The 16566-nt window shown below is 39.7% G+C and overlaps 1 protein-coding gene across 30 annotated transcripts in view; it reads right to left on the reverse strand.

The window, feature by feature from the left end:
• HUWE1 (HECT, UBA and WWE domain containing E3 ubiquitin protein ligase 1) overlaps positions 1 to 16566 on the reverse strand; it is a 154084-nt gene that overhangs the window by 94939 nt on the left and 42579 nt on the right. For 19 of the 30 annotated variants that reach the window (XM_063702832.1, XM_063702831.1, XM_063702845.1 and 16 more), the window contains 6 exons: positions 6624 to 6686; positions 3208 to 3285; positions 2290 to 2337; positions 2136 to 2204; positions 1657 to 1756; positions 239 to 360 (listed from right to left, as the gene is read on the reverse strand). In XM_063702832.1, coding sequence (XP_063558902.1) covers positions 239 to 360; positions 1657 to 1756; positions 2136 to 2204; positions 2290 to 2337; positions 3208 to 3285; positions 6624 to 6686 — 480 coding nt within the window. The remainder of the gene's footprint in view (positions 1 to 238; positions 361 to 1656; positions 1757 to 2135; positions 2205 to 2289; positions 2338 to 3207; positions 3286 to 6623; positions 6687 to 16566) is intronic. The other 11 variants (XM_031006086.3, XM_055376499.2, XM_055376513.2 and 8 more) reach the window with 1 other exon arrangement.

Here is a 16566-nt window from a genome sequence, read left to right on the forward strand (position 1 = left end):
GGTCACAGTTAAAATGCACAAAATTATTTGAAATATTGTATACAATTGCCTTAAGACTACGTATATAATGTGTATACAAAACATCAATGAATTTCGTGTTTAAACTTGGGTCCCATGCCCAAGATATCTCATTATGTATATGCAAATATCCCCTCCCCCCCAAAAAAAGTCTCAAATCCAAAATACTTCTGGTCCCAAGTGTTATAGCTAAGGGTTACTCAACCTGTAAAATACTTACCATAAGCTGCTTATCCGTTATCTGAAGGACATCTACCAACTCCTCTATCAAGCCATTATACAAGATACTGTTTGCTGATTCCTGCAAGGCATTGGAATACACTGCAAAAGGAGAAACAAACACTTTAGGCGAGAAGGCAGTGGTCAAGCCACTGCCCAATAACAAACTTTTTGGAATCTATAGGTTCTGGGGAAGAATTCCATTCCCAACCAGCAATGGAGGGCAGAATCATCAACAAATTAAATTCTGAAGGATTGGATCAAATACAACTGATAATCTCTAAACAGACACTGAATTGACAGATTCCACTACTAAAGGTATTATTAGTCTTAAGAAAGAATTTTGGGGATGGACATAGGAAAAGCTCTGAGTTAATTTTTCATAACATTACTACTTGATGTAACTCCACTATGCCTTGAATATAAGATTTCCATTTTAGCCTCTTCCTATGCTTCTGCTTTTACTGTAAACACTTGTAAAGAACAGAATTTATGGACCATTGCAGAGTAAGTCAGAAATTTGTGTGACACTGTAGTAAAACTTCAGAATGTGTGTAATTCACATTCAATGAATTCCACAATGAGGTTAATACCGGACACAGTACCCTGAAGCATAAACTAATGGGATTTAGGCATATTCATTTAGTTTTCAACAAAGATTTCCTGAGCACCCACTAACATGCCAGAAATCATGCTAGACATGAGTACACATAAAAGAGCAAGAATTTCACGCCAAGAAACTCATAGTTTAAGAGAAGGCAAGTCATAACATAATGAACATCAATAATAACAGCAATGGTTACCATTTTATATCTTCTATGTGCTTGTTCTGTGCTAGATTGCTTTCTAGGTTTTCATTTAATCTTTAGACCAGCCTCTACGGTGAGTATCTCAATATTAAACGAATAAGCTGAGGCTGAGAAGATAAGTGTGGCTAATAATCTACAGAATCAGGGACAGAGTACAGGACTGATTCCAAAACCACGTGTTTTCCATTCTACTGTGCCACAGTAAAAGAAGTTAAATGCACAGTATTGACTACTGAATATTTTGTGACTTAATTCAAAATGATATCCCTGAAAGGATGAGAGAGGAGGAAGACACAATGGCAAGAGAAAGAGTAGGGGGACAGTGAACGATAGCTACAAGCATATCTATTAAAAAAAAAGAGAGACGAATACCAAGAATAAACCCAGGTGACATGTCAATCAACATCATCATACCCTCTCTTTCTGGTCCAACATTAAGGAGCTCAAGGATAATGAATAAATACAGTGAACACTGGGAGGGGTGGAAGTATTTAAGTTGCTACCTAGGTAACTATAATAGGACTCATAGCAACAAAGATGAATGAAGTTCAAAGGAAATCAGGCCCGAACTGTCTAATACGGCCTGGTAATTAAAGTATTCTTCTCTTACCTAATATAGATATTGCATGCAGTCTGGCCTGAACTGCCTGCAATCGCTTCCTGTGATTAGAAAAGCCATGGGCCAGTCGTATGTGTGTAAATAACAGCATCTGTAGAGAGAGAAGACATACATTTTAAAAACATCAATGAAAAAGGTGAATATTCTTTATGAGGGCTAACTCAAAAAACAACACAACTAAACGTTTTCTCCTTTGATATCCAAAGTGTTCAGAAAGCTACCACCACTTATTACCTGCTCACGGTGAGGTAGTTTATGTTTTCCTCAAACTCTCATAAGGCCTAGGAAGTTATTAAGTGTTAACCTCATAAAAGACAAGGAAACTAAGGCTCAGAGAAGCTAACAATTTGCCCATGGTCTGACTCCAAAGCTGACATTCTTTCTGCTATGCAATCTCCCACCCCAGTACATATCATTAATCTATTTAGATAACAACCACATCCTGTGGATGTTTTAAAGCCACATCATACCTGCTTATCCTTAGGAATGCTGTACATTTTGGTAAGAGATTCCATGATTTCAGAAGGGCTTTCTGAAATCTACATAAAAAAAAAAAGATATAGTTAGGAACAAAAAGTGAACCAAACATTAAGAAACCAGCCAAGAGTCAAAGATTCCTCTTACCTTGTCAAGTTGCTCTATGTGAATATAATGTAGTGTGTTACTAGTTGTCTAAAATTAAAAAAGACAAGAGAGCTGTAAGGAGTCACCGAACACTCTAGCTTCCCCTGCCATAGAGCTCCAAAGGGCTGTCTGAAAACCAAGATGTCACCTGATAGGTTGAAGCCTAAGTGAATGCTCTTAAAATCAAGGTAAATTGAGAACCTTCCAAAACATCCATCTTATATGTAGAATATTCTTAGGAAAGCTCCTTTAAAACCAGTAGTATCAAACTATAATGCACATAGCCAGGCACATTTCATATTCTTCTTTGTCCTTTTTTAACCCTCCACTGACTTAATATCCATAGCAGTATTAATAGCAAAGACCAAATTCCTGAAAATATTTTCTCTCTGAATATGTATTAGAGTTGCTTTCAAGGCAATTAAGCTAGAAAGATTATTTATTTATTTAATAGTATAGGTAGAAGAGAAATTGTATTTTCACTAAGCTACTTCTAAACCAAACTCTTTAGTACCTCCTCAAACAATACAAAATGACCAGATAATTTAACCAGGACACTATCCACAATACATAAAGACTTTTGCAGGCTTCCTATAGAGAAACCTGAGCCATCACCAACCAAACTACTATACTACATGTTGGAATTCTCAGAGACTGTGGGAAAAGCACATAGGTCATAGCAGTGCCTCATAATGGATGGGACTTCCATCTTTTGGCAGCTCCCAACATAAGAACCAACCCTATCAGAGTTGGGGATGCAATTAACACTCCTGAGGAGCTGCTAGGTATATTTATAGTTTGCGAGGGCAGCAGTGTAGCTCAAAACCATTTATTCATTTAACTGAGGAGTTCTAGAAGAGGCAATCCCAGTTACAGTAAATTGTAGACTTTGTCAGAACAAATCTGAATCAGACTCACCCTTTTCTCAATTTTGACCTCGGCCCCAGGATCTGCATAGAATTCAAAGTGTAGTGTAGTTGCACTGGGTGGATATTTCTGTGTATAAAGCACATCAAAGAATCAGACATTGAGTTTCAACTCATTATAAACATTATCCCCCACATCTTCCCTCAAAGTCCTAGCCACTTGTTCAACTTATTGTGGCAGAAGAATAAGCAGTACATTCAGTACCTACAGTGCCTTTAACTGTTTGTCTTAGAGCAGAGCTCAGATAGGATGAGACTTTTCAAACAGAATCAAAAGGATAGAGCCCAGAGCTCCCAAACCTTCTGCATTTCATACTTATAAATTTCCAGTTTCCCTTTAAGAGATCAATTTTGACTGTGGCTATTCCCAAGGGGGAAAAGAGGGGCAAGACTGCCAAGCAGTAATGAATAAGAATCCAAGAAAGGATGGAGAACAAATACCAGGGCCCAGAAACCAGCTAAAGAATGGAAAAGAACATTCCTACGAAAACCTTGTACCTATCATCAGCCTTCTGAAATATTTTATTCAAACTAAGCCTCATAGGCATATCTTCATAATTCTTCAAACACTTTCCTTCTATACCATTCTACACCACTTCTCATGGTATGTTTTCTGCACAGGTAGATACCAAGACAATATAAACCAGACCCTGACAAAACATTCTCTTTAACTCTAGAAAAGCAACGTGATGAACAAAATTAAGATGACAGCAGAATGCCCACTAAAATGTCTCACTGAAAGACACCACTTGCAGTGGCTGCCTCTGGAAAATTAAGAAGTTACCACTGCATACCTCTTTATACTCTGAATTTTTTAACATGTATATGTATTACTTCCTTTTAAAGTACACGTTAACCTTTATGTTGTCATAATTAGAATTCCAAACTCTGAATATACTTCAAGATTTATGTAGTTTTGATTATTAAACAGGCAACACTCACCTACTGTATTACCCAATATCTCTTCATAAAATAATCACTAAAGAAAAGTCCCTCTCCCTCTCCCTCCCCCTCCCCCTCCCCACGGTCTCCCTCTCCCTCTCTTTCGACGGTCTCGGTCTCCCTCTCATGCCGAGCCGAAGCGGGACTGAACTGCTGCCATCTTGGCTCACTGCAACCTCCCTGCCTGATTCTCCTGCCTCAGCCTGCCGAATGCCTGCGATTGCAGGCGCACGCCGCCACGCCTGACTGGTTTTCGTATTTTTTTGGTGGAGACGGGGTTTCGCTGTGTTGGCCGGGCTGGTCTCCAGCTCCTAACCGCGAGTGATCCGCCAGCCTCGGCCTCCCGAGGTGCCGGGATTGCAGACGGAGTCTGGTTCACTCAGTGCTCAATGGTGCCCAGGCTGGAGTGCAGTGGTGTGATCTCGGCTCGCTACAACCTCCACCTCCCAGCCGCCTGCCTTGGCCTCCCAAAGTGCCGAGAGTGCAGCCTCTGCCTGGCCGCCGCCCCGTCTGGGAGGTGAGGAGCGTCTCTGCCTGGCCGCCCATCGTCTGGGACGTGAGGAGCCCCTCTGCCTGGCTGCCCAGTCTGGAAAGTGAGGAGCCCCTCTGCCTGGCTGCCCAGCCTGGAAAGTGAGGAGCGTCTCTGCCCGGCCGCCATCCCATCTAGGAAGTGAGGAGTGTCTCTGCCCGGCTGCCCATCGTCTGAGATGTGGGGAGCGCCTCTGCCCCGCCGCCCCGTCTGGGATGTGAGGAGCACCTCTGCCCGGCCGCGACCCCGTCTGGGAGGTGAGGAGTGTCTCTGCCCAGCCACCCTGTCTGAGAAGTGAGGAGCCCCTCCGCCCGGCAGCCACCCCGTCTGAGAAGTGAGGAGACCCTCCGCCCAGCAGCCACCCCGTCTGGGAAGTGAGGAGCATCTCCGCCCGGCAGCCACCCCGTCCGGGAGGGAGGAGGGGGTCAGCCCCCGCCAGGCCAGCCGCCCCGTCCGGGAGGGAGGTGGGGGAGTCAGCCCCCCGCCCGGCCAGCCGCCCCGTCCGGGAGGTGAGGGGCGCCTCTGCCCGGCCGCCCCTACTGGGAAGTGAGGAGCCCCTCTGCCCGGCCAGCCGCCCCGTCCGGGAGGTGAGGGGCGCCTCTGCCCGGCCGCCCCTACTGGGAAGTGAGGAGCCCCTCTGCCCGGCCACCACCCCGTCTGGGAGGTGTACCCAACAGCTCATTGAGAACGGGCCATGAGGACAATGGCGGTTTTGTGGAATAGAAAGGGGGGAAAGGTGGGGAAAAGATTGAGAAGTCGGATGGTTGCCGTGTCTGTGTAGAAAGAAGTAGACATGGGAGACTTTTCATTTTGTTCTGTACTAAGAAAAATTCTTCTGCCTTGGGATCCTGTTGATCTGTGACCTTACCCCCAACCCTGTGCTCTCTGAAACATGTGCTGTATCCACTCAGGGTTGAATGGATTAAGGGTGGTGCAAGATGTGCTTTGTTAAACAGATGCTTGAAGGCAGCATGCTCCTTAAGAGTCATCACCACTCCCTAATCTCAAGTACCCAGGGACACAAACACTGCGGAAGGCCGCAGGGTCCTCTGCCTAGGAAAACCAGAGACCTTTGTTCACTTGTTTATCTGCTGACCTTCCCTCCACTATTGTCCTATGACCCTGCCAAATCCCCCTCTGCGAGAAACACCCAAGAATGATCAATAAAAAAAAAAAAAAAAAGAAAAGTATGCCAGCTAACGTGGGAAAGTAACTTGATCTAATCTGTGGTTTTCTGAGACCAGAAAAGAGCCATTCTCTTTAGGAAAAAAAGGCTTGCTAAGATAAATACACTAAATTTCACTGCAGCCATTTGTGCTAAACATGACAAACTGACAAGACAAATCCCACATGGAAAATATAGTTGCTTCCAGATGCAAAATAATTATTGAAAACCAAATTGTGTTTTGTAGCTCCACAGCAACATATCAAAGCAGAAAGGAGGATGGCCTGAGCTCATAACTTAAACATGGGTGAAAGGCAGAGAGATAAAAAAGGAAAGCACATAAAACATTATAAGTTCTCAATAAACCTAACGGTAGAACTGCTCTCCAAGCAGCCATTCCTAAATCACACCACACTGTCCAGAGTTCTGATACAATAGTTCCAGTGTGAGAATGCAAGCGAACATACTTTCTGGGATTTAAAAAAAATCACATTAAAATTAATTCAACAAATACAGCTACCTACTCAAGAACTGGGTATGAACACACACTCTATTTCTCAGACTTTTTATCTACCGCCAGCACATCAAGAGCCCAAGCACTGCTAGACTGCTTCCTATAGACATGGTTCAGCTATGTCTGAACTGATCTTAGGTTCCTCAAAGGTCTTGATGTGAAGGCGTCACTTCATATACCACAATTCATTGTAAAGTAAGGTTCACAGAGAGGCCACAGCTCTGTCAAAAGACACCCATATCCCAAAGAGTTACTTACCATCATATGCAAGTCTCTGCAACATTCTGCAAGTCCAAAGCCATTCTCCTTTCCACCCCAGCTCTTGAAAAAGGAAAAAGATAGTGTTAAGACAGTGCTTATGGTGACTTTGCGCCACTGCACTCCAGCCTAGGCAACAGAGTGAGACCTTATCTCTCTTTCTCTCTATGTATATACACATACATATATATATTTAAGAGTGTGTGGCTGCTTGGAACATAATGTTGAGAAGACATCCAATGTGAAAGTCAAACGAGGAAAAAACGAACAGAAATAAGAACTTAAGAATCAAGGCAAGATAGTCTGCCTAAAGGTGATTTCTTCAATGAGATCAATTTCACTGTTCAGTGAGTATGCTCCTAGGAAGAACTCAAGCAGCAACTGCCAGCCATTGTATTCCACACCCCTGTAGTCACGTGTGCTGACAGGTCCGTCCTGTCCTATCAGGCCTTGCCTGAGGATCTGCCTACTCACCTTCCGCACTAGGGAGGAAAGCACTAGGGAGGAAATCATGCTTTCCAGTTCCTCTCTTTTTGACATGAGCTGAGTTACAAAGCAGATTCTACCTTATTTATTACTACTGTACTTTGCCACTCAAATCTAAAACCTCATCAACAAGCTCCTGAGATAATGGGGGAAGTGGCTCAACTGGCTTCTAAATACAAAACTCCAGCCACATAGTCTCACTAACTAGCCTGCATCTTAACAGCCTTTAAAATAGCACTTTAACATTAAGAGCATTAACGTATTTTTATTTTTAAATCATTCATAATTATTTTACATATATTACATAAAATATGTATTTATATATGTAAAATATATATATCTCCCTGCCTCATGGGGCAAGGCATATAGTTCAGGCAAACAATTGACGAAGTGAAAGAAATGAGATATTATTTGAAACAAATTTATTAATTTATGTCAAACTGAAGAGATATTTTTATATTACAAATATAAAACATATTTCATATAAAGATATTTTGTATAATTTTTAAAAATTATAAATATGTAAATTATATAAATTTTATATAAAAATTTATAAAAATAAAAATTATATATATGTAGCTATATATGAAGAGAGCGTGAGAGATAGACAAGGTCTCCCTCTGTTGCCTAGGCTGGAGTGGAGTGCAGTGGCACAATCACAACTCACCACAGCCTCAAATTCCTGGGGTCAAAGGATCCTCCTGCCTCAGCCTGCCACATAGCTAGGACTATAGGCATATGCTGCCACCACGCCAGGCTACATTTTAAAAATGTTTGTAGGAGCCTTGCCATGTTGCCCAGGCTGGTCTCAAATTCCTGGCCTCAAGTGATCCTTCTGCCTTGGCCTCCCAAAGTGCTGGGATTACAGCTGTGAGCCACCTTGCCCAGCCAAGCATTATCATATTTTTAAGTCTGGCATGATTGAAGCACAAAATGCTACTTATATTCTATGTCTTCATTTTATTCCTGTCTAGTGTGGGTCCCAATCACCTCGGATCTGGGCTGCCACCATGAACTAACATGGCTCTCTCTCTACATCTAAGTGTTTCCTCTTTGTTAAATGCTATTGTAACACTACTTGCCAAAGAAGTCTCAAAAACAAACAGTGTAAGCCACTGAAGATGCCAGTCACAAAGGTACATACTATAGAATGCTATTTCTAAACCTGTAAATAAATAAATAAATAAATAAAACATCATCTGACTATCCTGTGAGAAATAAGCTTTCTCAAACTACACTTGATCTACTGGCAGCATTTCTCAATCCAGGTATCATATATGAAACACAGAACATGGTGAATGATCATTTTATTCTCCAAATAATGGTACATAACTAGCATCACCTTAGATGCACAAGAGAGAAGTCTCTTTGCTACATTAATAATGGATACCTTAGGGCATTAGGGCTTACTTCTCTAGTGAAAACCTAAGTGAGAAAGTCTGCCTGGACACAGATATGTATAACCCCCACTCCCAGCTGGTTAAAAACAGACTGTTCTACTAGGAATGCTGTCAGTGAAAATGGCAGAATGGGGAACCCCATAAGCCCACACCTTGACAAAAACAGTGAATAAACTGACTGTCGGAATTCAAGTCTATCAGAACTCTAAAAAATAATCAGAAGTTTAAAACAACTAGGGAAGTTTAAGGCAATGAGACAAGAATCTGTAAAGTACAAGGTTCGACATTCATTAAGATGTTTAACAGACGGCCAGGTGTGGTGGCTCATTCCTGTAATCCCAGCACTCAGCCAGTGGGAGCCCGAGGCGGGCGGATCACCTGAGGTCAGGAGTTCGACACCAGCTTGCCCAACATGGTGAAACCCCGTCTCTACTAAAAATACAAAATTAGCCAGGCATGTGGTGCATGCCTGTGGTCCCACCTACTAGGGAGGCTGAGGTGGGAGGATGGCTTGAACCCGGGAGGCAGAGGTTGCAGTGAGCTGAAATTGCACCACTGCACTCCAGCCTGGGCTACAGAGTGAGACCCCAAAAAAGGTAACAAACACCTGGTGCTAAATATGGCCAAATAGTCACGTATTAAAGATATTCACTGTAGCATTATTTACCACAGAAAAATACTGGAAATTACCTAAGTAAGAAGAAAACTGTGAAGTAAATTGAGATAACCGTAGATGGCACAATTGACAGTACCTAAAATATTCACATACAGAAGGTATAAAATCATACTGTAATGGAATCAATTTCTTCTTTCATGGCATTAGTCTCATTCTTGAAAATATCTTGCCACTTCAAGCAGCATACAACCATGCAGTTATACTTTCTTTCAATGCTTGTATAACTTCATGTTTTTAACATTTCAGCTTTTTATTACATCTTAATTTTACTTTGATGAGGTAGAATCTACCTTAATTGCCCCCCAAAGAGTAAGCCAGTTTTTACAACACCAACTTATTTGAATAATCCATTCTTTTTCTGCTAATCTGAAATGCCATCTTAACCATAAATTCGATTCTTACACATTGGATCTGCTTCTGGAACCTACTGATTGGTCAATTCCACTCTGAATTACCACACTATTTAAATTACTATAGCTTTATAAAATGGTTTAATACCTAATAAGTACTTCATTACATTTTCAATATTTTCTTGGCTCTTCCCAGGACATCTAGTGAAGACGAAGACACATGTAATTTGCTGAAAACCATAAAGTAAGGATGAGGGTATAAAGGCTTGATGCTACAGAGAACAGACAGGTAAGTCAAACCAAAAGTCTGAATCTGCAAGGCAGAATAAGCTTGAAAGGCTGTGTATCTACACAATTATTTTCCTTTTGTTTCTTCTGTTATTCCAACTAATTGTTTCAGAATACTTTTATTAGTGTCACCACAAAATCCTTCTTGCCAACTTTTGCAACCTGATAAAAAAACAAGCACCTTTAATTAGAAAGTTTTGGTAAGCTGAGATCCTTAAAAAACCCTGCCAACTCAAACGTGACTCATGAAAGTCTGTGGTGTTGTTATATTTATGAACTAGTAACATTATATGAAATATAAAGAAATGTTTCTTGTGAAGAAATATTCATCAGGTAAAGACTAAGAAAATATACCAAAATGAGTAGATACACAATTATGATAAATTTTGTTGCATACATAAAACACCAAGCACCTATTTTTATCAGGAAGACAAGTTTGTTTCGCTGCCAACAAAATCAACATATTAAATGTTAAGATTCTAGGGTACTTTTTAGTCAGTACTATTCAGAATAACACTAGTTCTTTGCCCTTATTATTATTCATTTATTATCTATTTATCTTGCTTTCTCAAGTACTAAGTAAGCTTGTTTTTATTTAAAAAAACGAACATGACCATGCTCAAAGAATCCCCAAATGCCTAAGACAGGAAGAACAGATATTATTCTTCACATTTTAGCAGAAGCAAAGAGCCCAGGGCCTTTGTTCAAAAATAATGGTGAAACCCCATCTCTACTAAAAATACAAAAAAATTAGCTGGGCATGGTGACGGGTGCCTGTAGTCCCAGCTACTTGGGAGGCTGAGACAGGAGAATGGCATGAACCCAGGAGGTGGAGCTGGCAGTGAGCCAAGATCGCGCCACTGCACTCCAGCCTGGGGGACAGAGCGAGACTCCGTCTCAAAAAAACAAAAAACAAAAAACAAAAAAAAAATACATAAGTAACTTCTGAGCCTCACGGTATTCACCTACCTGGTACTGTTACTGTAACATCCTAGCCCTTAAGTAGATATCCCATAAATAACTATATTCATTATGCCACAGAGGCATATACAACACTACCTCACACTAGACAGGATTCGCTAAATATTCAGACATCAGGAAAAAGGCTTGATGCTCTCTAGGATGGAATTATAAGAATTTGATAAAAGTTTGTAACTTAATAAAATAGACTAGGCCAGTGGTTCTCCCTGGACCAGCAGGTTAGTATTAATATAACCTGGGAGCTTTTTAGCAATGCAAATTCTGAGGCCCACTCCAAGCCTAATGAATCAGCAACTCAGGAGTTAGGTGGGATGGAGGTGAGGAAGACTAATATATTTTTTAATAAAGTGATTCTGATGCATGCTCAAGTTTACTAGACCTAGAGTATACCAGACCTTCACAAAAGCCAGCCAACTGGCTTTCAACTGATTCAACAAGTCTTTCTGGAGAATTTTCCCTACATCTGTAGTTAACTAATCACTGTTCACATTCACAATTAGCCCACATCACTGGGTTGACCTAGTCATTAAAAACTACTATGAGGAAAGACACCATATCCAAAGTCACTTTTCATAAAGACCAAAACACGACATTCAATCTTTTATATAAAAGCATTGACTGAACCATTTTTGAAAACATCACATACAAAACACAATAAACAAAGACAATATACATGAAGATTAGGGGAAAAAATACTTTTAAGATGACAAAGGACTAATATCTCCAATATGCTTTTACAGAGTAGGAAAAAGTAACCAAATGGAAAAATGGACAAAAGATAAAACCTTTCACAAGAACAAATCCTAATGGCCAAGCATAAAGATGCTCAAAATCATTACTGATCAGTGAAGTGCCAATAAAGTCACATTGAGATTTCTGGGACTCTATCTTATGATCTCCATATCATCTCTTATAATATCATATTAAATGTATCAGTAACTAAATTCATATATAAGATTGCTTAATGTAGCATCATTCATAACAAATATAAGTATGCATCAATAGGGAACTTGAGTAAAATATGGTACATCCAAAGCATGGAATACTATGCAGCCATCAAAAGAACCCTATAGTTATACAGGTGACTTTAAAGTGATTTTTGAACAAGGTCTGAAATAAGAAAACAAGGATGTATGGTATCCTGCATTTGTAACTGAAGGACAAAAACACCCTCAACAGTCAATATAATATGAAGATAATATATAGAGAAGAATACATTTGAGGTTACGGGGAGGTGAACCAAGAGGGAAAAGGCTGTACTGAAAATAATCATGTGACAATATGCATGCACTTATAAAATAATGCGTGTGTAACATTTTAAAAGAAAGCAAATACAAAAGAATGGCATGTAGTTTCTCTGGTTGACATCCACCTATAAATGACAGCTGTTTATTAAGTACTTCCAACATGACGGCATTAACCCTACAGGTTTTATTTATGACTTCCTTTACTCTGATCCTAAAAAAACTACGAGGTAGATATTGTAACCCCCAATTTACAGACACAGAAACAGGTTAATATTTGTTGGCAAAAGTAGGTTTCACATCCAAATCCAGGTTCTTATACGCATGCAAGTGAATGTGTTTGTTGCAAAGGAAGTTGCCTGAAAAGACTGAAAAGACATGAACCAAGATTTCTATGAGCATTGTTAAAGAAGCCCACAAGGACAGGCACAGTGGCTCACGCCTGTAATCCCAGCACTTTGGGAGGCCAAGGCGAGTGGATCGCCTGAGCTCAGGAGTTGGAGACCAGCGTGGGCAACATGGCGAAACCCCATCTCTACAAAAAATATAAAAAATTAGCCGGGTGTGGTGGTGCATGCCTGTAGTCTCAGCTACTAGGGAGGCTGAGGTGGGAGGATCAATTGAGCCTGGGAAGCAGATGATGCAGTGAGCCGATATCGTGCAACTGCACTCCAGCCTGGGTAATGGAGTGAGACTCTGTCTCAAAAAAAATAAATACATAAATAAAAGAAGCCCACATGAACAAGTCAAGTTTTTAGAGAAATTTTACATTTTAGAGAAACATGAAATTTTTAAATTTTAATGAGGGGTATTAGTATTAGAGGTACCATTACTAAATACCTAATTATCTCTAAACCTCAAAAACCTGTAAAAATCTTTTATTGCAAAGCACCAAACACATCAATCTATTACCAAAGGCTGCAATGTACTGCACCTGTCAAGATTCCAAATTCTCCAGGACTAGAAATTAACCTTCAATCTACAATCTCTTTAGATCAATTCAGAGCAAAAAGTAGCAAGCCTCTCAAAGGTAAAAAGTGTCAAAAATGCAAAGGGACAAAAAAGCAATCATTTAAGCAGTCCTTTCTGTGGTAAAATCATCCAAAGGAAGAAAACAACTGGATCTGAATTACCTAAAAAACAAAACAAAGAAACATACCCCTGATACTTTATATATGTCAGCCACTTATACCAAAAACAGTTTGCACTTTAACTTCTACTTAAATTGTCAGAACATTTAATTAAAGTATGAAATATTAGTGCGTTTATATCAGCCTAAAAGTAGGGTGATGTGAATTCTGTCAGATGCTATTGTGGTCCTATACAAATAACCAAATTAACATGATCAAAGCTGTATTTTTAATGACTTCTAGGTCTGTTAACTTTCTTAGCAAACTCTTCTTTATCAAAGATCTTAAAAGTCACCTGTATTTACCTCTAAATACGTTCCTAGGATTTATGTCAAGTGTGAAGAAAAGTTCTAAACACATTTTCCCCTCAAAACAGCCTACTGTCCCACTGTTCTAAGCAACATAAGGTATACTCTTTCATTTTGCAGATGTATTGTCTATTCCTGTGCCAACTGCAAGACTTGGCTTAATCATAAAAAGCCTTATGATAAAAACTTGGCTTTATAATAAAACCACTATAGCTTTATGATATTATCTGATACAGCAACTCACCCTGATTCATTATCAGTGTTTTCTCATTTATTTCTGTGTCTCAGTTGATGCTATTAACAGACTTCCACTTAATCAATTTGACTGACCGATTTAAATGAGAAAGGGAATTATTTCACAAAAACTAAGTCGAATATTTTGCAAAATATTCATCTAAAAGGCAAGATGCTAAAATAAAAAGTGTCAAATTATGAAGAGATTCAGGGGTAAACTCTAAAAAATTTAGAATCCTGTATGCAGGTTCCTTTTCTTCAATCGGTGCAACACCATAAAGTAATCACAGATTATAGTTGTAGTTTATGTCAGAAAACAGACTGCTTCTTACTAAGTTTTATGGCCCCACATAAGATGGGAAAGGGAATTATTTTAGTTTTTAAAAAATCATATCTATCAATCACTTTTTAAACATTTCCTGCTTTAACAAGATTTTTAAAATAATTAAACTACCAATCATTGGTCCTAATTTCATTAAAGGGCTTCTACTACATTAAGTCTTCCCATTTAAAAAATGTTACTTGTCTCTATTTAGACCATCTTTTAAATCTGTAAGTAAAGGTTTAGTGTTGGTCTAACAGATCTTAAATACTGCTGGTAAGATTTATTTTCCCTTATCCATAGGGATACATTCCAAGACCCCTAGTGGATACCCGAAAATACAGGTAGTGGCAAACCCTATATAATACACCCACACACACACACATTTTTTCCCTATACATACATACTGATGATAAAGTTTAATATATACTATAATACAAGTTATGTGAATGTGGCTTCTCTCTTAATATATCTTATTGTATTATACTGCAAGTAACTGAAACCATGGCAATCGAAACCTCGGATAAGGGGAGACTACTGTACTTGTTCATATATCTGTCCCATTATTGCCCATTCAGATTCCCTTCTATCAAAGGTATAACTTTTGATGTCTGTTAATTTTTCTTTCTTGAAACTATATGTTGCATTGTGTACATCTTTTTAAGTTTCAGAAATGGTACTGAGCAATGAAAATTGTTGCTTTTACTTTTTTATGCACTAACCACTATGTTTAGAAGCCATCAATGTTGCTGTATTATTTGGTCCACTGTTTCTCCATACTCCTACATACTCCATACTCCATACATACTCCATAGTGTGCATGTGCCACATTTTACTTATTTGAGTATCTACTAATGATGGATACCAAGGTTGCTTCCAACTCCTCACTACCACAAATGATGATGCAATACTCTGACAGAGATCATGTTTATGGAAATGATGCGATCTCACCTTTGAAATATATACCCATGAGAACCAGTCTACACTCCTATGAACAATGTATGAGGGTTCCCATAGCTTCACATACCTGCCAGGACTTACCATTATATAGTTTTCTAATTTCTGCAAATCTGATGCTTACAAAGCTGTACCTTGTTTTATTTTTATTTCTCTAATTACTGAGTATGGGCATCTACTCACATGAATTTCCCGTTCTATAAATTGCCTATCCATATCCTTTGCTCATCCCTTGTTGATCTGGAAGAGTTCCTTGGATATTCTACATTAGCAGTCCCTTTTCAGTTTTAAAACATTGTTAAACATTTTTAATCTACCATGGGTCTGTTAACTTCTGTTGTACAAAGTGCTGCCTAATTTTGTATGCAGACCAGCTGCTTGCTATTACACCAATTGTTTGCAAGTTTTATTGGTCCATGACAAAATGAGGTTGTACCAGAATGTTATTTAACTACATTGGTAACTATACTATTTAGTACAACTGACATTTTTCTTGATGAAGGAAGCAGTGTGTTGATTTATATTCTAGTGTAAGGGCCTAAGGAGTAGCCTGGAGCTATGTGTTTTTTGTTGGGAAGTATATTTTTAAATACAATATTCAAAATTTTACTTTTAGGTTTATGCCACGGGGATTTTAAGAATTCTTTCCCCACCACTGTTATTACAACATAACCTCGTACATTAACTGCTCTTAAATTTACAGTTTTAGCCAATATGACTTATTTTACAGACAGAATATTTGCTTATACTGTGAATGGGGTCTTTTCACCAATCATTTTCTTTTTTTTTTTTTTGAGATAGAGTCTTGCTCTTGTCACACAGCCTGGAATGCAGTGGCACAATCTAGGCTCACTGCAGCTTCCGCCTCCCAGGTTCAAGCGATTCTCCTGCCTTACCGTCCTGAGTAGCTAGGATTACAAGTGCCCACCACCACGTCCAGCTAATTTTTGTATTGTTTTAGTAGAGATGGGGTTTCACCATGTTGGCCGGGCTGGTCTCGAACTCCTGACCTCAGGTGATCCGCCTGCCTCGGCCCCCCAAAGTGCTGGGATTACAGGCGTGAGCCACCACGCCTGGCCTCACCAATCATTTTCTAATTGGTTGCTATTAATACATGGAAGAGCTATCTGTTTCTGTATATTGATCGCTTGGCTACCTCACTGTGCTTTCACTAGTTATAATAATTTTACATTATCTCCCCAAGAAACAAAGAGACTCATCACCTACATACAAATAGTAACAAATATTCTCTTTTCTTTTTTAGAGACAGAGTCTCGGTCTCACTCTGTTGCCCAGGCTAGAAGGCAGTAGCACGATCCTGGCTCATTGCAGCCTTCACCTCCCAGGCTCAAGTGATCCTCTTACTTCAGCCTCCCAAGTAACTGGGACCACAGGGGTGTGCCACCACACCTGGCGGATTTTTGTACTTTTTGCAGAGACGGGATTTCGCCATGTTGCCCAGGCTGGTCTCAAACTCCTGGGCTCAAGCGATTTGCCTGCCTCAGCCTCCCCAAGTGCCAGTAATAACAGGCATAAGCCATCATGCCCAGCCCAAATTTTTTCTTTT

The sequence above is a fragment of the Gorilla gorilla genome, chromosome X (assembly GCF_029281585.2).
Source record: "Gorilla gorilla gorilla isolate KB3781 chromosome X, NHGRI_mGorGor1-v2.1_pri, whole genome shotgun sequence".
Classification (NCBI taxonomy): domain Eukaryota; kingdom Metazoa; phylum Chordata; class Mammalia; order Primates; family Hominidae; genus Gorilla; species Gorilla gorilla.